General features: G+C 40.8%; 1 protein-coding gene and 2 pseudogenes across 2 annotated transcripts; 2 read left to right on the forward strand and 1 right to left on the reverse strand.

Moving 5' to 3' along the window:
• Positions 1–2,469: 2,469 nt before the first annotated feature.
• LOC147935315 (RPM1-interacting protein 4-like) lies at positions 2,470–5,885 on the reverse strand (annotated as a pseudogene). The gene is made up of 5 exons (XR_015571400.1): positions 5,865–5,885; positions 4,909–5,332; positions 4,632–4,818; positions 3,678–3,771; positions 2,470–2,756 (listed from the first exon to the last, which is right to left on the reverse strand). The product of XR_015571400.1 is annotated as an RPM1-interacting protein 4-like (transcript).
• A 776-nt stretch (positions 5,886–6,661) lies between these two features.
• LOC147935316 (uncharacterized) lies at positions 6,662–7,673 on the forward strand (annotated as a pseudogene).
• A 2,093-nt stretch (positions 7,674–9,766) lies between these two features.
• LOC147935317 (uncharacterized) lies at positions 9,767–11,819 on the forward strand. The gene is made up of 2 exons (XM_087471866.1): positions 9,767–10,590; positions 11,205–11,819. The coding sequence occupies exons 1-2, from the start codon at positions 10,305–10,307 to the stop codon at positions 11,537–11,539; spliced, it is 621 nt and encodes a 206-aa protein (XP_087327992.1). The 5' UTR covers positions 9,767–10,304; the 3' UTR covers positions 11,540–11,819.
• Positions 11,820–24,558: the final 12,739 nt, after the last annotated feature.

The raw sequence follows: 24,558 nt of genomic DNA on the forward strand, positions 1-24,558 counted from the left end.
GCTCTATATTCATCAAGTATCAGCTTCTTGTTGAAAATCTTCTACAACACAAAATTGGAATTTTCTAGCTGATGGTGGAGGTGAATTCATAAGTCAAAAGATTTTTGACTCACTTGCAAGAGTCTGGTATACAACACTACATTTCATGTCCTCACACACCATAACAAAATGGGTTGGCAGAAAGGAAACATAGACAAACTTATAGAAATGGGTCTCACTCTTATGTTTCAAAGCAAGACACCTCAAAGCTATTGGGGTAGAGGCTTTCTTCATCTGTCAATTTTCTCTGTAATCTCCTATCGAGCTACATCTCTTGACAGTGATCGCAGTCCATTTGAAGTTTTGCATGGTAAAGCTCCAGAATACTCAGCTTTACGCACCTTTGGATGTGCTCAGACCATATGCCTTAAATAAGTTTGATCCACGATCTCTCAAGTGTATTTTTCTGGGTTACACAGAAAAATACAAGGGATATCGTTGTTATTATCCTCCCACTGGCTGTGTATACTTAAGTCGGCATGTCATATTTGATGAAGCATCGTTCCCATTTGCAGACACATATGCCTCTCTACAACAACTTTGTTCCCACACCTCTGTACACGACATGGATTAAAAGCTCCTGCAGTGGTTCTCCTTCTTCTCGAGTTTCTGAACACATTTCTTCAAGTGAAGCTCCAATATCTGCAGACTCTGCACACATTTTTTCCGATTCAGATCAAGTATCAGCAAATTCTGCTCCAGCTCAAGTATCAGAAGACTCTGTACCTGTCTTACCAGATATCGTGTCACCTCCTACAATGTTAGTGGTTTGTCTTGATCCTCGCGTTCCAGATGAAATTTCACCTGATTGTTCAGCTAACAGTGATGAGGAATGTACTAAGTGTAAGACAAGCTTAGATCTTGTTCCTATAGGCAACAACGTTCTCTCATCACCGCTTCAGCTGACTACATCCGGTGCTACAGATCAACCTGCAACATCCACTGTCGAGCTCCAACTGGCCTCTAATCATCCAATGATCACAAGATTAAAATCAGGTATTAGTATGCCAAATCAGAGGTATGGCTCTCCTCTCTCACAAAGTGTCTCATCCAATGCCTAAAACAGTGACTGAGGCTTTGAAGGATGAACGCTGGACAGCTGCTATGGGTGAAGAAATGGGTAATTGTAAAGCAAACAATAAACATGGTCTCTCATTCCTCCCTCACCCGATATGCATGTGCTTGGTTCAAAATGGGTTTTTTCGAGTTAAACTTCATGCAAATGGATCCTTAGACAAATACAAAGCTAGACTGGTAGCTCAAGGTTATAACCAAGAAGAAGGTATTGACTATCTTGAAACTTACAGTCCGGGTTGTTCGCACTCCTACAGTTCGAGCAGTTCTTCATATTGGCTACTCTTCTAAATTGGGAACTAAAACAAATGGATGTCCAAAATGCTTTCCTCCATGGGGACCTTACTGAAACTGTTTACATGAAGAAACCTGCAGGTTTTCTGGAGGAAGAACATCCTGATTATGTATGCTTATTGCATAAGTCTCTCTATGGGCTTAAACAAGCTCCAAGAGCCTGGTTTGATAAGTTAAACAATTTTTTGCTTGAATTTGGTTTCTTTTGTAGCATCCCAGATCCTTCTCTCTTCATGTGTGCTAAAGGTGGTGATGTTATCTTCTTGCTGCTATATGTTGATGACATGGTGATTACTGAGAACTCCTCTAGTCTCCTCAACCATCTTCTAGAAGAGCTCAATCAAACGGTTTCAAATTAAGGATCTGGGTCAACTGCACTATTTTCTGGGAATTCAGGCTCCATTCCATCTCAAATGGTTTGTTTCTCTCTCAGCAAAAGTATGTGAGGATCTTCTCGTTGCTGCAGCTATGTCTAATTGTTCTGCAGTTGCCACACCATTACCACAACAGCTCAACAAAGCTCCCAATCAAGACAAACTCTTTGAGAATCCTAAATACTTCCAGAAGTCTAGCTGGAAAGCTGCAATATCTGACTCTTACTAGACCAAATATCCAATTCTCTGTCAACTATGTGTTTCAGAAGATGCATGCTCCTACTGTTTCTGATTCCCAGCTCCTCAAACGGATACTCCGATACATCAAAGGCACTACTACGATTGGGATCTCCTTTAGCAACACCATAAATTGTAAATTGAGAGTCTTCAGTGACAGCGACTACAATGGGTTGCAACACTACCAGCTGCTCCACTGGTGGTTTCTGCACGTTTCTCGGTGATAAAATTATTTCATGGTCCTCTCGTAAACAACCTACGGTCTCTAAAAGCTCTACAGAAGCAAAATATCAAGCCATGTCCAAAGCTGCTTCTGAGATCACTTGGCTTGTGAACCTCCTTCGTAGTTTTGGTGTTCCTCAGTTTGAAAAACCAGAGTTGTTCTGCGACAATCTCTTCGCTGTGTACCTCACTGCAAATCCAAGTTTTCATGCTCACACTAAGCACTTTGCTACCCACTATCATTACCGTTCGTGAGAAAGTTGCGTTTGGAAACCTCATCGTCAATCACATCTCCGCTGATTACCAAATCGCAGATGTCTTCACCAAATCCCTTCCGCAGGGTCCCTTTGAAGCATTGCGACTCAAATTTGGTGTCGTTGTTCCACCCCACTCCAAGTTTGCGGGGGAGTATAAACAATACAGGTCCAAACAACATCGTTTCTGATAAAGGCCCAGAAGAATTCAGGTCCAGCTCAAGCCCATCAGCTTCAGAGTCCAATTCACGCCAACGGTTACCTGCAACATAAGAAAAAGACAGAACAGACAAAGACAGAGGTTTAGTAGTTGTTGCAGGTGACAAGAACAGAGGATTAGCAGAAGCTGCAGGAGGTCCGAAAGTGACATTACAAAATAGGTTTGAGCTTCTGGGATCATGTGATACAGCTGGCCAAGAGTAGAAGGATCTAGACTCTAGATTAACATTGTATCACTATAAAAGCACAATGCCTTTGTAAGAGAACGTCAAGGTTTGAAGAAATAAGAAAACAAAACATATTTCTATTTCTCTCTATCTTCTTCACTTACTTCATTTTACATTTACTTATTAGGATCGAGTTTTTATCGCTAACCATCCTAAGTTAGACTGAAGTCGTTTTTATCGCTAACTCATCCATAAGTTTAGATTGAAGGTTAGCTGAAGCTATTATTCATGTAGAAAGCAATCCAAGGGACCCTCCTTAGTATTTGTCCAAAAAGGGACCTTCTTTAGTAAAGAAGCTCTGTCCAACTTGACTCAAAACACTTGTCTGCCTCTGCCGGTTATAATTTTATCCACAATATATAGAAACCATTGCCGGCCATTGAGCAGCTCTGAAGCTGAAAATCTTCAATATCCGTCTTGAATTTGATTGTAAGAGCTTGGTCCAAGCTATCAACTCTACAACACGTACCGTTGCCAGAAATTTATAACATCCGATCCTCGTTGACATCAAAATCAGCATTCTATCGTTTAAAAATCTTTCTCCTGACTCAGTTGCAAAACTTACTCTTTCGATGTACGCATCAAACTTTGCATAAGGTTTTATATAAGTTGGGTTGATCACAAAACAAAAATATATAAATAATATGCGCTCACCAGTAAGAACAAAACAAATTGCTAGGGGTAAGTAACATAATCATTTAGCAAAAACCACTTCCTTGTGTCTCCATAAGACTGACTGAAAAAATCAAAAGAAACCACGCATACGAAAGAGAAGGAAAGGGTCTTCTTCAATAGCTTCCCTTTCGGCTCCATGAGGGGGAAGCAACAACCCTGCAAATGACAGTTTACAATTGACGTCAACTTAAATATGATGGATATAGTCACAATTTGAAATTTTGAATGATGATTCGTTTATTATGAGCTTAAAATAATATTATTAGAACTTTGAGAGATGGAAATACCCTTGGTATCCATATAGTTTTCAGAAAATTAAAAACATGGAACCTAATTGAATTACCAAACATTCCACAAATGATCCTGCTTCCCCCCTTCATTTACTATTTGCAGAGAAAGGGATTACATACTAGCTAAGACAAATATTTAAGATAATAATAACACATAATCTTTCTTTTTTGGATAAGAATCAGGCCATGTAACTTAGTCTTTACCCAAACATTTCGACTAGATCTCGCAGAGGAAAGTGAGAAACAACTTAAGAAATGTTGTATTCTTTTAGTTTTTTAGTAGTAATAATAAATGTTATCCCTGATATAATTTTTTTTCTACAAAGTATACATCTTATATATATGAAATATCATTCTAAGTTTTTAACCAAAGAAAATGTGAAAAATAACATTACTAGTCTAATATGGGAAACATAAGAAGATATATTCTTAGCTAGCGTTAATATTCGATATCTTTTCCGTTTACAAGCTAACGACATAATCCTACAGCAATTTAGTCGTGGGACTCTTGTTCTTTGGTCTTTTGTAATAGAATGGATAACACATTAATTAGTTTGTCCCTGTATTTGTCAAATTAATTTTATAACCAAGTCTTTCATGGAAATATTATAAAGGAGAATAAGTATTTGTGATCTCTACTTTTGATGTGTGCTGTACTTTCTAATTCTCGTGAATTTTGTTCAAATATTCCTGTGAAAATATAGAAATAAATAAAAGAATAGTTACCTTGGGACTAGTAGAAGGTAATGGTTGGTGGTGTTGGTCGTTGATGGGTCGAGTCGGGGGTGCTATGATCGGTTCCATTATAAGATCTCGCATGGTTTCTATCTTCTTTCACTTTGTCAAAAATGAGTGTGTAACTCTGATTCTCCATGTTCGAACCCGATCCAGGAAACGGTGGAATAGTCGCCACCTAATTGACAAAAATACACTTGCTTAGCTTATAGTGTATTATGAATTGTGACACATTTTTGTAACAGGAAAATGGTGAAAATATCCATACCCTTTCACTACTTTGACCTCTAAGATTGCGTATCGGCCGCACCGGGACATGATCACGTGGTTGCCGCCTATTTGTTTCCGATGGATTTCCGAGTGATCTGCCTCCTCCACCGTATGATTGATGGTTGTACGTTTCTTGTGTGGACGGAGCTCTAACTCTGTTGTTTTCTTTCATTGTGTGCAGGAGACGGTCTGAATTCGTTGTCTTCTCTGCTACTAAATCTTTCCTGCCTAGGTCTTACATTGTGGTTTTGTGGTTGGTCGTGCCTAGAATTTCGATTCTGTGCAAGGCTTGGATTCATTTCTGGATATTCATTCGGGTTAGAAACGTTCATACTCTTCTTGCTCTTGCTCGCTTTTTCGAACACGACGGTGAATGGAGCATCTTCGGTCCAGTCTCCGAATTTGGGCACGTGTGGACGATTCTATAACCACAATAAAACATTTGCAAGAAAAAAGAAACACAAGTATTGTTAGAAAGCTCATATTACACAGTACCATATGTTTGAGAGTTATGGACCATATATAGTATACGGTATATATAAAGGGTTGGTTCAGCCTGAAACTTTTTATGGTAAAATGTTAAAGCTATAATAAACCTTAAGGTGGAGGAATTAACAGACAACTCCGTAGAAGCTAGTACCGAAACCATATATTGATGTTAAGAAGACGACCATATGAGAATTTGAAATTTATACGAGAAAATGAAGAAAAAAAAAAAGTGAAATATGTCAATAGAGTCAAACATAAGAGACTCTTATGACGATACTGCAGAAACTACAAGTCTTAAAATGTTTATAGGATCCATAATCCATTTGTAGGTAAAGTATCCAAATATATTTGGTAACTCTCTATTCACATAGAGTAAAACTCGGAGATAGAGGGTAGAATAAAAACAAACAATTATAGAAGAAAAGTTTTAAGATATCAACATAAACAAAAAAAAGAAAGACTTACTGCCATATTTCTGAATCTCCAGCAGCCAGAAATGAAGAATTGCTTCAATGGCCCTGAAACAAAGAGAGGTTATTGAGAAAGAGGTAAGAGACGTGTATACACGAAAGGCGTTGACAATTCATATAGTCGTTGACTTGTCTTTTCTTGTGATTGCGTAGAACGACGACTTCTTCTACGGCGTTGATTGGTCTTCCTTTGCATCCTTAATGATTAACGAATACTTTCCAACGAACGAGTAACAACACACGCCTCATGCTTGTTTTTATATAAAAAATAAAATAATTGGATACTAGGTATTATCCGATCACACAAAATTATAGTTAATTGGGATCTAATTACCTAATTGACTCTTAAGTTTTGACCATAAGAAAAAAAAGAAAATTTGGAGAGGCGATTGATAACCTACTAAGAGATCCCTAAAACACATGAAACAAATCTTTCACCTTTTTCTCTCCACAAATGTCTTCAAAAGTCTTACAAGGGTTTTTCACGTTCTAGAGAGCTTTTCACGTTCTAACTTTTTAAGTCTCACCTTCCTTTACATTGACTAATAACTTTCCTAAAATCAAGAATAAATATTCAATTTAAATTTATCTTTTGTTAAACTAATATTCTTAATCCTATTAAATCTTCGTAAATATCTTCAAACTTCATTTTTCTTTGTGTTTCACCTCCAAGTAATAACCCAAAACGGAACTCAAATATATCTTCATAAATCTTTGAAACCGAAACATGAAGACAAAATCAACAAACCTCTGATGCTCCTTTTGTAGGATATAAGCTTTTGAATACATCAAATGTCTACTACTTTTGCCTTCTTGAAAGATGTTCGACCCTACAAAACCGCATGGAGGGTCCAAGTGAAGGTCATCCATTCATGGCGTCAATATACCCAAAACACTGGTGAAACGTTAGAGTTGGTTTTGTCAGAGTCAATGGTAAGAATAATTTTAAATACAAATTGTACAAATGATATAAAACGAGATACAAGACTTTTCTATTACTAATGCATCTTTTGGGTTTCATTATTTTAGAGTAAGATTCATGCATCAGTGAAGAAGGACTTGGTTTTCAAGTATGTGAATAGGCTCCCTATTGGTAATTGGTCAATTAAGACCAACCACACTTTTGTACAAGATGTCATTCATCAATGGAACAATGGTCATGGACAGTGACCCTGTGTCTGATTCTAGCTTCATGACATTGGCTAAGTTTCAGAACATCCAAAGTGGGGAAGTTAATCCCTACATATTGGTTGGTAAGTATCTATTTACAATTGTTTTAATAAAAATTCTATCTATTTATATTATTCATTATACAGAGGTATTGGTCAAATTGTGAGTGTGGGTGAATAGGAGGAACTCGAAGCCAATAATAAGCCTAATAAAAACTTGCTTTTGAGCTTTGGGACGAAACGTAAGCATTTTCTGCTAATACAACTATATGAAATGTATGTAAATATAACCTCTGAAATAACTAATCCGACTTACTTATTTTATGTGATAGAGATGAGAGAATGTCATGTACTTTGTGGGGTTCCTTTGCCGAGCACGTTTTTAAATCCTGTCAAGACTCTGATGGAAGCATCATCATCTGTGTTCTCAGATTTGTTAAGATCAAATCCTACAAGGGTACAAAAATTGTATTATTACAAATTATTTATTATTTAATACGAATTCTTCTTTTACTTATGATTTTACCAAATCAGGTGTAAATTTTTTGTCTAATTCGTATGATGCTTCTCAAGTCCATGTGAACCCAATATTCCATGAAATTGATGTTTTCAGACAAGCGGACGATTATCTATAATTACCATTTCATTTTATTTTTTGCATAGGAATATTGCTTATGTTGCTTAGGAATATTGATCCCAAAGGTGGGCTGTGTAATGAAACTAGGCTTCAGATTACTCAACTTGCTAATCACATTGTAATAATAGGAGACATAAGTGGTGACATAGTTTTATTCCCTAACATAAATCTAACACCTTCAGATACTAAACTGCCATTCAAGATGCGTACAAGACAGTTTCCACTGTATGTTGCATTTGCTATGACCATCAATAAGAGTCAGACACAGTCTATAGAGAAAGTAGGACTTTACTTGCCTAAACATGTGTTCTCTCATGGCCAACTATATGTTGTATTGTCTAGGGGTTACATCAAAAAAGGTTTGAGAATACTAGTACTAAACAAAGAAGAAAAGATTCAGAAGCAAACAACTAATGTTGTTTCAAGGAGGTTTTCCAAAACAGACAATGAGTTAGCAACCTCTCCAAAGGTAAACTTGACCCACCTTATATTACTAGCTACTTCATTTCTTGGTTGGAAACACAAAGAACAATGGCTTTCATATAATTAGTATGTTTTATTAAAAATGTTGGTGCCTCATTCTCAATAAGGCCACTGATTCGAGACCTATGAATCAAGCATATCAGAATCGATATTGTTTATATTGTTTATCTATATGTTTACAGCCATTAATATCCATAATTGTAATTATCATAGTCTAAAATATCGAATAATAAAAGGGTCTTAGTAATCAAATGAAACAAAAAAAGGTACTATTACAAATTATATATTATTGTGGTCACTTCACAACATTCTCATTATAATGAGAAATTGTTTTGCTATATTTGAGTAAATGATAAATTAGATTTAAATTTTTGGGTAAATGATAAATTGTTGTTTTGGTTCCTTACATCATATACATCATACATTAGAGTATATAACTTTTACAGATGAAATACTTTTATAATATTTTATGTAGATTTCTATTTCTACTACTAAAATGATCAAATTGAATTATCTATTCTTTTATCCAAACTCATTTCACAAATATATGATTTTTTTGTAATCTCTTATCAAATAAAAATATAGCATATTCCAATCTATTAAAATTGTATATATATATCAATGAATATTCTCTCGTGGTGTAGTGCAGATCCGATCATGGTATATATATAGCAGTGTTCAAGAAAGCGGTCTAGGCGCTAGGCGCTCAGTAGACGCCTAGATGACCGCCTGAACCGCTTAAAATTACATAAATTTTATTTTAATATTTATTTTTGATTTTTAACTACATATATTTAAATTATTAAATTTTATATCTGTATACGTAATTATAAACATTTATATGTTGTTAATATAACTTAAATAAATGTATTTTTCTTACTTTTGTTTATAATTTATAATTTATTTTTATTTTTCTAACATATATTTTGATATACTTTTATATATATAATATTTTATGTTGTAAACGCCTAAACCGCTTTAAAACCGTCTAGGCCCCAACTAAGCGTTCTAGGCGCTAGGCGCTAGGTCACCGTCCAGATACCGCATAACGCTTTCTTGAACATTGATATATAGTCAATCTATAATTTTAGTTTCTCAACATGCCCCTCAATGGTAAAAAGACAATATTACCCTTAATGAAGGTTGTTTTCGACTGTTTTAGGTTAAATATAATTAAACCAGTAAGTGTTCAACGAAAAACACAGTAGAGCTCCATGCGCACCGCGCGCGCCCAGGGTTTGAATCCTACTATGCGGGGTGTAACTGGTGCAACTAGGGGATATCTGGTACAACTAGGAGGCTAATAGGTACAACTAGAATGTTCAATTGTCTTTTAAAAATTCTTAGAGGGGTAGTTTCGTCCTTTCATTAGAAAAGAGATAGTGAAAATAAGTGGAGGCACAGGAGAATTAAATCCAGAGACCATTGATAAATTTTATTATAAAAAAACAAACTGTTCATAAAAGAAAAATCATGAGAAGAAAAAAATTAATGCAACTTACTTATTGCAAAAAAAAAAAAATTGAATAATTAATTTTCATCAAAAAAAAAATTAATTATTCAATTTTTTTCAAGACAAAAGAACGAAGAAAAACAGAGATGCAACTCACCAATTGCATCGTCATCTCATCTCTCTTAAAAGTAAATCAAAAACGACAAAATTGCGTCTGTTGCTTTTACAAAGGGCATCAGACGCATCGTCCGTTCTAAAGTTTAGACTGTAGAGTAGAGTTCACTCTTAATCCTTAAGTTTTACATAATTAGCACACAACCATTAATCATAACCATTGATCTCCCCTTCTCTCTCCCTCTCTCCTTCTACCTTTTATGCTTTCTACTGAACTTTTCTCAAATCCTTCTTCACTCTTCACTTTTCACTCTTCTTCTTCGATTTCTTAGCTTTAATTCTTCTCTTAGTCCTCTCCAATTTATGATTTCTTGGTGGTATCAAGAATGAGTGACCGAGTTCTTGAAAAAGCAAATGGGTTTTAGATAACTTGATGCTTTCTCCGATCTGGGTTTTGGTTTTATTTTCATACCCAAGTAGCCAAAACTAGAAGACAAGAGTTAGAAATTCGGGGTTTAAGGTTTTACATTCTTGGCGAATTGTGTTAAAGGAACAAACTTTAAGGGAAAATTTCAGAACATGATTCAGTTACTGTTTCTGGTTCTATTTGTGGAAGGTGTGATTGCATTCTTACTGTTGATAAAGATTGGTCCTTTGAGAGAGCTTGTGATTAAAAGCCTTGACCAGATGAAGATGGGTAAAGGTCCTGCCATTGTGAAAACCATAGCTGGAACTATGTCTGTTATTCTCTTCTCTAATCTCATGAGCATTGTCAAGATCCAGAACAAGGGTTCAAAGCTTGGCACTATGTCTCCTATGGATCAGGTTCTTTGGAGAACACACTTGCTTGAAGCTTCTTTAATGGGTCAGTTTCTCTCTTTTGGATTAAAAAGTTGAACTATAGTGTTTTGTTGATTGATTGTTGTCTTATCTGTTGGCTTCTAGATTTGTTTGTTGCTATGGTTTCTGAATAAAAGTTGAAATCTTGGCAGGATTGTGTTCTGATGATAATCTAGCTATTGTAGTTAGAGGGATGATCTGAAAAATACAATCTCGCAAGCTTAAGTTGTGTGAGCACTTATAAGAGAAGTTTGTGTTGTGATTTAGAGTTTGTACTCTGTATAGAATCACTGTGACTGTATTCATATCACACGTATGAGTATCTCTATAGTTGTAACTGAGGCTATGTTTTGCTAGTGTTTAGTAGATTTGGGAAGCTGCCTTCGTAGTTGATAAATTTAGAACCTGAATACTGATCTTGATTTGTGGATTACAATCAAGAATACATGACTATCTAGTTCATAGCTTATAGAATACTAATCGGACCTGATTTGCTTATGTGGTAATTGGGGTTGATGCATTCTCTTATCAAACACTTTATTTGTTATCTTTTTTTCAATTTTGAAAGTGTTGAGCATTATAACGTGTACATAATGAAATTACATTTGAAGCTAAGAACCTTAATGATGATTGTTGCAGGAGTCGTACTTTTTCTCGGCTTCATAATTGACAGAATGCATCATTACCTAAGAAAGCTAATCAATTTAAGAAGGAATGTTGGGTCATCAAAAGAAGAACTTGAAGAGCTCCAGAAAGAAAGAACCGAACTGAAGGAGAAAGAGGAGAAAGCATCCAAGGAAATCAAGAAGCTTCAAGAAAATTTTTCATCTATTCTAGAGAGACTTAAGAAAGCAGAAACTGAGTTGAAAGAGAAAGAGAAGAAACTTGAAACCGCTGAAACCTATGTTGAGGCACTTCAGAAACAGTCTGCAGAGCTGCTTCTAGAGTATGATAGATTGCTCGAAGATAACTAACATCTCCAAAGCCAAATCTTGGGGAAAACGAAGAGCTGATGTTAAGATTTCTCTGGTGTCATTAAACAGTGGTGAAGAAGAGAGTTTATGGAGTATTACTGCAGTTGCATGAATTCTTGCAACATTTTTGCTTTTAGTATATGGAATATATTGTTTGTCTTTTTTTTTCTTTTTCTTTGTAATATATTGTTTGTCTTTTGAAACTAGTTTGTGCTTCTTCAACTCTTTGGAATGTTTTGTCGACAGTTACATCAAAATCCATGTTGAGAATTGTAAGACTGCCAGGGTCCTATGTCTAATTTTAGTCCATTGATTTACTTTTTTTTTTTAATGGACTTCATGTCCTCTTACTAGGCCTGTGCGCTCATCTCTATCCGACAACCGGTTTACTACGTCTGGGAGATTTTAAAGATTCGTTACCGTCCCTATAAATCACTAAATGATCTTTCCATGTGTTTTTCTTCACTCGCACAGTTCCGACAGTCACTTCCCGAAAGGTCACCCATCCTGAGACTACTCCAGCTCAAACACGTTTAACTCCCCTTAACTGAAAAGATAAGTGCATTTTGGTGACATAGGAATCAATTCTTTTAAACCTCTCTGCATGTTCCTGAAATGGGGTGTCACAATTCACCCCCACTAACAGATCACAATGTCTTTGTTGCGCACCAAAACCATCATCCCCGACGGTGTGAGCCCACTCGACTCCACACTCATCTGGGTTCGGCTCTGATACCACTTGTAACACCCACAACCGTTTTTAAAAAAATATAATAATTAACTAATTCAACTATTGGTCTCATATCCACTAGCTGCTTAACCACAATCAAACCAGACAGCAAAAAAATAACCAACATATACTATTAAACCAATGACCAATAAATAATAAACCAATAATTCAATAACTCAATCCCGCAGAATCAGAAACCAACAATCAGCATCCTAGCAACATTCTATGACTCAACTCTAGCAACTTAACAGAAGGCACACAACACATCAACGAGCCACTAGAACATCCTCCTCTTCATTGCCTTGATTCCACGATCATACTTTGCCTTTACATACACCACAATACATATGAGATGCGTGAGTATTTTATAAACACTTAGTGAGGCAATCCTCCCATCTACTGGGCTATACACACAAGCAATTGAGATATATATAACCATCAAACAACAATAAAAAAACAAACAACAAACCAGGACAATTGCATCGACCGACACCAACCCATGCATCGACTGACACCAACTGGGGTTGCATCGACCGATGCAAACTCCTGAAGAAGCAGAATCCATCTCAACAGTCTTGGCTTGGTATCCTTCTTCGAGTAGATGTGTCTCATAGTAACATGGTCGGTATACACTATGACCTTCAAACCCACAAGGTAACTCCTGAATTTTTCGAATGCAAACACAACTGCTAGGAGTTCCTTCTCCGTGGTTGCATACCTTCCTTGAGTCTCGTCCAAGGTGCGACTTGCATAGTAGATGACATGAAGCTTCTTGTCAATTCGATGCCCCAGAACTGCTCCAACTGCGACGTCTGAAGCATCACAAATAATCTCAAATGGGTGGTCCCAATTCAGAGCTTGTACTATGGGTGCTGAAACCAAGGCCTCCTTGATCTTGCTGAAAGCTTTCAGACATGCTACATCAAATTCGAACTTAACCTCCTTGCACAACAACCGTGTCAATGGTCTTGCAATTTTTGAGAAGTCCTTGATAAATCTTCTGTAAAAACCAGCATGTCCCAGAAAACTTCTTATGTCCTTCACTGTCTTAGGCGGTTGAAGCTGAACCATGACCTCAATCTTGGCTTTCTCAACCTCGATTCCTTTCTCTGATATCTTGTGTCCCAGGACAATTCCTTCTTCAACCATGAAATGGCACTTCTCCCAGTTCAGGACTAGGGTCGTCTTCTCACATCGCGTCAATACCCTGCATAAATTTAACAAACATGAGGAGAAAGTGGAACCGTATACAGAGAAGTTGTCCATAAACACTTCCACTGACTCCTCAATCAAATCCGAAAAAATTGATGTCATGCACCTTTGAAAGGTGGCAGGAGCATTGCACAAACCAAATGGCATGCGTCTGTAAGCAAAAGTGCCATAAAGACAAGTAAAGGTTGTCTTTTCCTGATCATTTGGGTGGATAGGGATTTGGAAGAATTCACTATACCCATCAAGGAAACAGTAGTAGTGATGACTGACTTATCTTTCTAACATTTGATCAATGAAAGGCAGAGGAAAATGATCTTTCCTAGATACAACATTCAACTTCCTATAATCAATGCACATCCTATGCATGTAATGGTCCTAGTTGGAATTAAGTCATTTTTTCATTTTTGATTACAGTTATTCCTCTTTTCTTAAGTACACAGTGCACAGGAGATACCCAAGTACTATCAGAGATAAGATAGATAACTCCAGCATCAAGCAGTTTTAGGATTTTTTTCTTTACTACTTCTTTCAGATTAGGGACCAAACTTCTTTGGGGTTCAATGCTAGCATAAGATTCATTTTCAAGATTGATTATATGCATGCAAAGGCTAGGTGAAATACCCTTGATATCATCTAATGAATACCCTATAGCCTTTCTATATTTCTTAAGCTCAGTTACTAGCAACCCCAATTCATCATCACTCAACCTAGCATTCACTATGACAGGATAAGTAAAATTGGTTTCCAGAAAAACATACCAGTCGTCAGCATGGGAGTCTCGAGCGATCACGGTCGAGTGGAAGATCTCACGTTCTGAAGTCTCTGCCTCAACTGAAAATACCTCCTCTGCGTCAGATAGCTGTACTAACTCCTCTGGTCCATCCGTTTCTCCATGGGAGTTTAGCAGATTCTTTTAACTAGTGGTTTCCTCATGCAAGAACTCTTCTTCTCCATCCTTGGTCAAAGCAGTCTTGATATGGTCCTCCTCAGCTAATTCCTCCAACAACTCATCAGCCAACTGATCCATCTCTTCAATATAGAAGACTTGTCCTCCTATTGTTGGTTTCTTCAAAGTATCCTTGATGTCAAACTTCATAGTGAAGTCTTCGCCCAGATTAAGATCAATCTTGCCATTTCTGACATCAATGATGGCTCCAGCAGTTGCCAGGAATGGTCTTCCTAATATCAGAGGATCTTTCGGTTCTTCATCCATCTCCAGAACCTTGCGTCGGTCAATGCAAGCTTGTATCGGTTGATGCGACCTCAGTTGGTGTCGTCAATGCAGTTGTCTGGTTTGTTGTTTGGTTATTGATTGTTGTTTGATGGTTAGAGATATCTCAATCGCTTGTGCGTATAGCCTAGTAGATGGGAGGATTGCCTCACTGAGTGTTTATAAAATACTCACGCATCTCATATGTGTTGTGATGCAGGTAAAGGCAAAGTGTGATCGTGGAATCAAGACGATGAAGAGAAGGATGTTCTAGTGGCTCGTTGTTTGTGGTCTGAATTCTGTTAGGTTGTTAGAGTTGGGTCATTAGAACATTGTTAGGTTGCTGGTTTTATGTTTTATGACTCTGTTGGATTGAATTATTGGTTATTGGTTATTGGTTATTATTTATTGGTCATTGGTTTTAATTTGTTGTGTTGGTTATTTTCCGCTGTTTGGTTGATTGTGATTAGGTGGCTAGTGGGTATGGGACCACTAGTTAATTAATTTTAAAAAAACGGCTCGGGTCTTTTTAGTTTGGTATCAGAGCCCTTACAGCTCTAGGTTTCAGTTCACTATTTTTTCTGTTGTTGATGTTGTGGATTTGCATGCCTTTATCGATTATGTGAGTTAATCAATTTTGTGTGGCATGGAGTCCTAAAATATCCTCTTCGAGCCTATAGTGTGATTCCATGGTGAGTCTCTGTTTTGTGTTCTGTTGAGTTTGCTTGCTTAGCCTTCTGTTCATGGTAGTATAGATGGTTAGAGAGCGAGATGTTGTTGGTTGTGGACGTGGACGCGGATGTGGTCGTGGACGTGGTAGGTGTAGAGGCCCAGCAGTTGGTGATATCGTGGATCATATTGTGGCAGTTGAGGGTGTTGGCGAGTCGTAGAGCTTCCAGGAGGGGTCCATGAGTGTGGCCGGCGGGAGTACTGATAGGACAGTAGGCGCTGAGAGAGTCGGTGTTGGTACCGAGTAACCAGTGATGCTAGGTTTCCTAGTGCGGGAGTCCTAGCTGGTGGAGCTCCTGGAGGAGGCATTGATCTTGTAGGCTTGTTGACACAGCTGTTGGAGCGGTTACCGGGAGTGGTACCGGCTCAGGCATAGGCAAAACCGCCAGTGGCGGTGGAGGTGCAACAGCCAGTGGCTACAGATTTTAAAGCTCATTATCGCTATGTCAGTATGCTGAGAGAGATAAGCAACATTGGTACTGAGCGGTTTTCGGGTGGTTCAGACCCTACCGTTGTAGATGCATGGAAGGCGAGAATGGAACGTAACTTCCAGTCTCTCAGATGTCCTCAGGAGTGTTGGGTGGACATAGGGGTCCAAAACCTAATTGGTGATGCTCACTTGTGGTGGAGATCAGTGGCTGCTAGGAGGTTGTAGAGGGAGATGACTTGGGCTGACTTCGTAGAGGAGTTTAACGGCAAGTATTTTCCTAAAGAGGCATTAGACCGGTTGGAGGTGCAGTTTCTTCAGTTATCTCAGGGGACTCGGTCCCTGCGGGAGCTGGACGAGGAATTCAGTCGACTTTTGATGTATGGGGGACGGGGAATGGAGTTTGAGGAGGCTCAGATCAGGAGATTTATGAGAGCCTTTCGTGAGGACTTGAGGGTCCTCGGGGCTTTGCTATGCATTCATAGCTGGTTGAGACTGCATCAGAGATTGAGGAGGATATCTAGACATGGACAGTGACGGTTAGTCCAGCAGCTCAGCCTAGGAAGGCTCAACATCATGGAGGTTCTGGCAAGGGCAGAAAGCCTGCGCAGGGAACCAAGAGGAAGTGGGAGGCTATGCAGAGGCCGAGTGGTGTCAGGTGTTTTGGTTGTGGTAGTATGGACCAAAAGGTGGCTAACTGTCCCCAGAGGAGTGCCCCAGCGGCAGCACAATCAGCGGTTCATTTATGCTATCATTGCAGGGAACCTGCAGATGGCAGTGGCAGCGCTGCAGCATGTAGTACAATAGGGAGTGTAGCAGGTGGCACGGATTGAGCAGGCATCACTGATGTACATGACGGTGGAGACTGGTGGAAGCAGTGTTAGGGCAATCACATGTATAATTTCTGGTACCTAGACTTTGTGAATTTTAGTAGGTTCAGATTTTATGTAGTGTATGTGGTTAAGTGTAGGGACCTTGTTGGTGGGCGGGTTTAGGTCCCACTTTATGTATGATTCTAGAGCAACTAATAGCTTTATTATCCCGGAGTGTGCAGAGAGTGCTAATATCAGAGGAGATCCCGGAGAGCAAGCGGGAGTAGTCAGAGTTGTGAGAGCCAAGTTATTGAGAGTCATTGGTCAGACGAGGAGAGTTGATATTCAGATCGCGGGAGAGTCGTGGCCAGCGAATTCGCTTATCAGCCCGGTAGAGCTGTATGATATTATCTTGTGGATGGATTGGTTGCACCGTCATATGGTTCATCTAGATTATCATCGGGGTAGAGTGGAACTTGAGCTTCCAATAGGGAAGTTGATTTTTGAGGGAGTTAGACCGACTTCAGAGAGTCTCGTGATCTTGGCCATGCAGGCTGGGAAGATGATCGAGAAGGGACGTGAGGCTTATTTCGTTACTATATTGATGCCAGAGTCAATGGGACAGTCTACAATTAGCGGTATTCAGGTTGTTGAGGAGTTTGAAGATGTGTTCCAGTCGTTGCATGGGTTACCACCATCTCGGTCTGAACCTTTCACGATTGAGCTGGAACCGGGGACGACGCTGTTATCCAAGGCTCCTTACAGGATGGCACCAGCAGAGATGGCAGAGCTGAAAAAGCAGTTATAGGATCTGTTGAACAAGGGATTCATTCGTCCTATTGTATCACCGTGGGGAACGCCGATTCGTTAAGAAGAAGGATGGGAGTTTCCTCTTGTGTATTGATTATCAGCGTTTGAACCGGGTCACTGTGAAGAACAAGTACCCTCTTCCCAGGATCAATGAGTTGTTGGATCAGCTGAGAGGTGCTACTTGCTTCTCCAAGATAGATTAGCGTCGGGTTACCATCAGATTCCGATAGATAAGGCAGATGTGAGGAAGATTGCATTCAGGATAAGGTATGGGCATTATGAGTTTGTGGTGATGCCTTTTGGGTTGACTAACGCGCCAACAGCGTTCATGAGATTGACGAACAGCGTGCTTCAGAAGTTTTTTGACGTGTCTGTCATCATTTTCATCGACGACATCTTGGTTTACTCTAAGAGTCCGGCGGAACATGCAGTGCATCTGAGAGCAGTTTTGGAGAAGCTGCGGGAGCAGAGGTTGTTTGCTAAGTTGAGCAAGTGTAGTTTCTGGATGCGAGAGATGAGATTTCTGGGTCATATTGTTTCTGCAAAGGGGGTTTCTGTAGATCCGGAGAAGATTCAAGCTATTAGAGATTGGCCTAAACCGTATAATGCCACAGAGATCAGGAGTTTTCTTAGGTTGGCAGGATATTATGGGAGATTTGTGCAGGGCTTTGTGACTAGGCACGTCCGATAACTAAGTTGACAGGGAAGGATGTTCCTTTTGTTTGGTCATAGGAGTGTGAGGAGGGTTTTGCAAGCCTGAAGGAGATGATGACTACTATGCCAGTGTTGACATTGCTAGAGTAGGGGAAACACTATGTGGTTTATACAGATGCATCCAGAGTTGGTTTGGGCTGTGTGTTGATGCAGTATGGGAAGGTGATTGCCTACCCGTCGAGGCAGTTGCGGAAGCATGAGGACAATTATCCTACTCATGATTTAGAGATTGCTGTTGTAGTTTTTGGCCTCAAGATTTGGAGATCTTATCTTTATGGTGCAAAAGTGCAGGTGTTTACAGATCATAAGAGCCTGAAGTATATATTCACTCAGCCTGAGCTGAATTTGAGGCAGAGGCGGTGGATGGAGCTGGTGGCAGATTATGATTTGGAGATAGCCTACCACACTGGTAATGCTAACTTGGTTGTTGATGTTGTAAGTCAGAAGCGGGCGGCTTCGGTTCAGGAGCAGGATATGCAGTCTCTGGTAGGAGAGATCAGCGCGTTGAGGTTGTGTGCTGTTTCACATGAGCCGTTGGGTTTGGAGGCAGCTGATAGAGCAGATCTTCTGAGTAGGGTGCGGTTGGCTCAAGAGAAGGACTTTGGGCTGGTGAATGCCTCTAAGGATGTTGATTCAGAGTATCATGTCTCAGCTAATTGTACCATATTTGTATCCGGGTGGATTTGTGTCCCCATGGATGAGGAGTTGAGGCAGGAGGTCTTGAGGCAGACTCATGCGAGCATGTTCTCTATTCATCCAAGAGCGACTAAGATGTACCGTGACCACAAGAGGTACTATCACTGGGTCATGATGCAGAAGGATGTAGCAAGTTGGGTCACGAGGTGCGATGTTTTCCAACTAGTGAAAGCTGAGCATCAGGTTCCTGGTTGCTTGTTGAAGAGTTTGCCCATTCCAGAGTGGAAGTGGGATATGATCACGATGGATTTCATGGTAGGATTGCCAGTGTCTCGCACCTTTGATACGATTTGGGTCATTGTGGACCGGTTGACTAAGTCGGCACATTTTCTGGCAATTAAGAAAACTGATGGAGCAGCTGTCTTGGCTAAGAAATATGTGATGGAGATAGTCAGATTGCAGGGAGTGCCAGCGAGTATTGTGTCTGATAGGGATTTCAAGTTCACTTCGGTGTTCTGGAGAGCATTTCATGCAGAGATGGGCACTAAGGTGCATATGAGTACATCTTATCATCCCCAGACAGATGAGCAGTTAGAGAGGATGATCCAGACGATGGAGGATTTGCGGAGGATATGTGTGTTGGATTGGGATGGCCATTGGGCAGATCACATGAGCTTGGTAGAGTTTGTATACAACAACAGTTACCAGGCCAGTATTGGGATGGCTCATTATGAGGCATTGTATGGAAGGCCATGTCGTACAATGTTGGACTCAGGTGCGGGAGAGGAGCATGTATGAGGTGAGTTTTGTTCAGGAGACCTCAGAGAAGATTCAGGTTCTCAAGCTGAACATGAAGTAAGCTAAGGACCGGCAGAGGAGTTATGCGGATAGGAGGAGGAGAGATCTTGAGTTTCAGGTGAGTGACAGAGTTTACCTCAAGATGGTAATGTTGCTGGGTGCAAACAGGTCATTGACAGAGACTAAGTTGAGAGAGAAACAAATATCCTAAACAGGACCGCCACCAAGGCCAAACAAATGTCCTAAACAGGACCGTCACAAAGACCATCTGTCCCGAAGGACCGCCTAAACAGGCACTCTGGCTAAACAGCCCGCCATAAAGGTCACACATCTGGTTAAACAGCCCGCCACAAAGGCCACACATCTGGCTAAACAGCCCGCCACAAAGGACACACAATTGGCTAAACAGCCCGCCACAAATGCCACACAAATTGGCTAAACAGCCCGCCACAAAGGCCACACACAGCTAAACAACCCGCCACAAAGGCCACACAATGTCTCATAAGACTGCCACACACGGGCATAATGAATCAAAAGTCCGACACGAAGGCCACACTAGCCTCTTCAGGGCTCACAACCACTAAAAATGGACAATTCTAACTCCGATAAAACTTTCCATTTTTAGAACTTTCCACTTTTGGAATCTTTCCTCTTTTAGAAACTTCTATTTCAGAAAATTTTTCCCTCAACACCATCACAATCCCAAAGGACTCTTATCAAAGTAATCTTCTTCTTCCAAAGTTCCATGATCCTCCTCTCAAGAACCCTCACTGGTCTCGCCTCCAAAGTCATTTTAGGCTGAAGATCTTCAGGAATCTTAGCCAACAACTGATCATCCTCACGCAGACACTTTCGCAACATGGACGACTTTATGGAACGCACGTATAACCTCAGACAACTCCAACCTATATGCTGTCAGTCCCACCCGCTCAATCATATACCTCGGACTCAACTTAGTCTCAGTCAATGACCTGTTCGGACCCCGCAACATGGTCATCTTGAGGTACACTCTGTCTCCTACCTGAAACTCAAGATCTCTCCTCCTCCTATCGGCATAACTCCTTTACCGATCTACAACTTCCTTCATGTTCAGCTTGAGAACCCAAATCTTCTCTGAGGTCTCCTGAACATAATCTGCCCCGTAAATGCTCCTCTCCCCCACCTGAGTCCGGCATAACGGTGTACGACACGGCCTCCCATACAAAACCTCATAAGGAGTCATCTTAATACTCGCCTGATAATTGTTGTTGTAAGCAAACTCTACCAAGCTCAACTGATCTGCCCAATGGCCTCCCCAATCCAACACACGCATCCTCGGCAAATCCTCCATCGTCTGGATCGTCCACTCTGACTGTCCATCTGTCTGGGGATGATAAGCTGTACTCATATGCACCTTAGTGCCCATCTCTGCCTGAAACGTTCTCCAGAACACTGAGGTGAATTTAGAATCCTTATCAGACACAATGCTCGCTGGCACCCCATGCAACCTGAGTATCTCCTTCACATACTTCTAAGCTAAGACCGCTACTCCATCAGTCTTCTTAATGGCCAGAAAATGTGCCGACTTAGTCAACCGGTCCACAATGACCCAAATAACATCAAACGTCCTAGACACTGGCAAACCAACCACGAAGTCCATAGTAATCATATCCTACTTCCACTCTAGAATGGGAAAACTCTTCAGCAACCCACCTGAAACCTGATGCTCAGCCTTCACTAGCTGACACACATCACACCTCGTGACCCAATTAGCCACATCCTTCTTCATCCCGACCCAGTGATAGTACCTCTTGAGGTCACGGTACATCTTAGTCGCTCCTGGATGAATAGAGAACATGCTCGCATGAGCCTCTCTCAGAATCTCCTGTCTCCACTCCTCATCCTTGGGCGCACAAACCCGCCCATGCACCAAAATAGTACCATTAGCATAAACATGATACTAAGAACCAACCTCTTTTAAGGCATTCACCAGCCCCAAATCCTTCTCTTGTGCCCTCTGCACCCTACTTAGAAGATTTGCTCTATCAACCGCCTCCAAACCCAACGACTCTTGAGAATAAGCGCACAAACTCAAAGCACTGATCTCTCCTACCAGAGACTCCATCTCCTGCTCCTGAGCCGAAGCTAGCCTCTTCCGACTCAGAGCATCTGCAACCAAGTTAGCCTTCCCAGGATGATAGGCTATCTCCAAATCATAATCCGCCACCAGCTCCATTCACCGCCTTTGCCTTAAATTCAGCTCGCGCTGAGTGAATATGTACTTCAGGCTCTTATGATCTATAAACACCTGCACCTTTGCACCATAAAGATAAGATCTCCAAATCTTCAGGGCAAAAACTACATCACCCATCTCCAAGTCAAGAGTAAGATAGTTGTCCTCATGATTCTGCAACTGCCGCGAAGCATAGGCAATCACCTTCCCATGCTGCATCAACACACACCCCAAACCAACTCTGGATGCATCTGTATAAACCACATATGGTTCTCCTAGCTCCGGCAAAGCCAACACTGGAGTAGTAGTCAACATCTCCTTGAGGCTTGCAAAGCCTTCCTCACACTCCTGTGACCAAACAATAGGAACATTCGTCCCTGTCAACTTAGTCAACGGACGTGCTCTGCTCGCAAACCCCTGCACAAACCTCCTATAGTAACCTGCCAGACCAAGGAAACTCCTGATCACTGTGGCACTATGCGGTCTAGGCCAATCCCTGATAGCCTGAATCTTCTCCGATTCTACAGAAATCCATCTGCAGAGACAATATGACTCAGAAAACCCATCTCACGCTACTAAAAACTGCACTTGCTCAACTTAGCAAACAACTTATGCTCCTGCAGCTTCTCTAGAACTGCCCTCAAATGCACTGCATGCTCTTTGGACTCTTAGAATAAACCAGGATGACGTCGATGAAAATGATGATAGACACGTCCAGAAACTCCGGAGACACGCTGTCCATCAATCTCATAAACGCTGCTGGTGCGTTAGTCAACCCAAACGGCAACACCACAAACTCATAAACCCATACCTCTTCCTTCTACTTGACGAACACCACCGACGCCCTCCACGGTGAAGTGATAAGACGAAAGAATCCTCTATTTACTTCCTCAGCTTTACTAGACTAATAATCAAGTATGCTGACATCAACTCACCACCATCTGAAAATCACCCCCTCTTGCCAGTCCAAGAACCTCTAGTAACTTGCCTCTAAGGGAAACTTCCTCACGATGGCTTAATCCAAAATTAACTTTCCGCTTAGCAATTCTCCACAACAAACCATCAATACGAGCGTAATAAAACAAACAAGTACCATACGTTCGTCTATTCTGATTCATCGCATCAAATGCTTTGCAGGTCGCTAACTCAAACCACTTGACTTATTACCTCCAATAAAACTTACCAAAAACTTGAATCTAGCAACCCTATCCATCTCCAATGAACTTCATCCAACATCGTTGCAACGATTAGTTTATCCTGCCATGAAGGCTTCTCGTGAACTTATGTATCTGGCAAACATGCCTTTACCGGCTCATACCTGCTGCAACTCCCCTTCCCGGGACTCCAGCACCACCGACCGCACAATCCTGGTGCAACAGCCACACATTCATGACCGCTCCAGTCATAAAACCCTGACCCACTGCGCAACACATCCAAAACCCGAGATTAAACCACCAGCACTCTCTCGAGGTCTACATTTAGTTGTTATGTTTATACTCACGTACTAGGCATTGCTTGCTCCCAACTCTCCCACCCTTAGGTCGCAACCTTCGAGCCATACCGATATCACTCTCAGACCTCCGTCTTCGAGTTATACCGTCTCACTCTTGGACCATAATCCTCAAGATCTCGGTATCAGAGGACTAATCATCCCCTCAGGAGAACATCATCCCCTCTGCCACTCTCGGAGCCCACAGCCCCTCGAGCTATCGGTATTCTGGGAAAACCACCATCCCTTCGGAAGCAACAATCCTTAAAGACTATAAACATCTTTCGACAAAAGGTACTCCCCGTGGTACGAGTATAACATTACAATGTTACACCTACCCACACCACTTCTAATATCCAACTGGATTACCCACTAAACAGAGAAATATCTGCTCCAACTACATATGTCCATCTATCCGCCTCTCTAGGCTCAATACCTGTCGCGAAGAATCTCACACCGGTCATCTACTACTGCTCCTTCCTCCTAACATAAGATGGAAAGTCCTCAACATCCGCAGCCCTCGGTTGCACTCCGCCACATGCGGCACAACTGGAGCCTGCACTGGTACCCCTCTCGGTAACCGCTCCGACAGTACGCCAACAGATCCGCCAAGCGATCATCTGGACCCTAGGCTCCACCTGCTGCAACCCCACATCTGGGTTCCCAGCACCCCCGGCACGCTCACCGGCTAACCCCCTCTGGTCCCTCCTGATACGCTTGCAACCTTCTGACGTACCTCCTCGTGGAACTCAGGACCACACACTCGCTGGCCTCGAGAACTCGCCCGACCACGACCATGACAACGCCCACGTCCACGACCAGAAACTCAACCACCTTTAACCATTGATCTTCCAAGAACAGAGGCTAACAAGCATAGAACAAAACAAAACCACACAAAGAAACATAACAATTACTCACCATGTAATCTCATTGAAGGCTCGAAGAGGATGTTCTAGGACTCCATGCCACACACAATTGACTAACTCACATAATCAATCAAGACATGCAATCTCAAACATCACAACAGAAACCTAGTGAACCCAAACCTAGAACCGTAAGGGCTCTGATACCAAACTGAAACGACCGACCTGTTTTTTTTTTTTTTTAAATAAATAAATAGTAAAGAATAATGATAATAATAATAATAAACAAACTACAACTAGTGGTCCCATACCCACTAGCCACCTAACCACAATCACAACCAAACCGCAGAATAACAAATACCAATATCCAAAACAAT

Source organism: Camelina sativa, chromosome 11 (assembly GCF_030686135.1).
Source record: "Camelina sativa cultivar CO46 ecotype springtype chromosome 11, ASM3068613v1".
Classification (NCBI taxonomy): Eukaryota; Viridiplantae; Streptophyta; class Magnoliopsida; order Brassicales; family Brassicaceae; genus Camelina; species Camelina sativa.

What these genes read in the sequence shown, in the direction of transcription:
- LOC147935317 (XM_087471866.1), top strand. Translation starts at nt 10,305, where the DNA reads ATGATTCAGTTACTGTTTCTGGTTCTATTTGTGGAAGGTGTGATTGCA. An exon ending in GCTTGAAGCTTCTTTAATGG is followed by an intron (nt 10,591 to 11,204) that starts GTCAGTTTCTCT and finishes TGATTGTTGCAG; the next exon opens with GAGTCGTACTTTTTCTCGGC.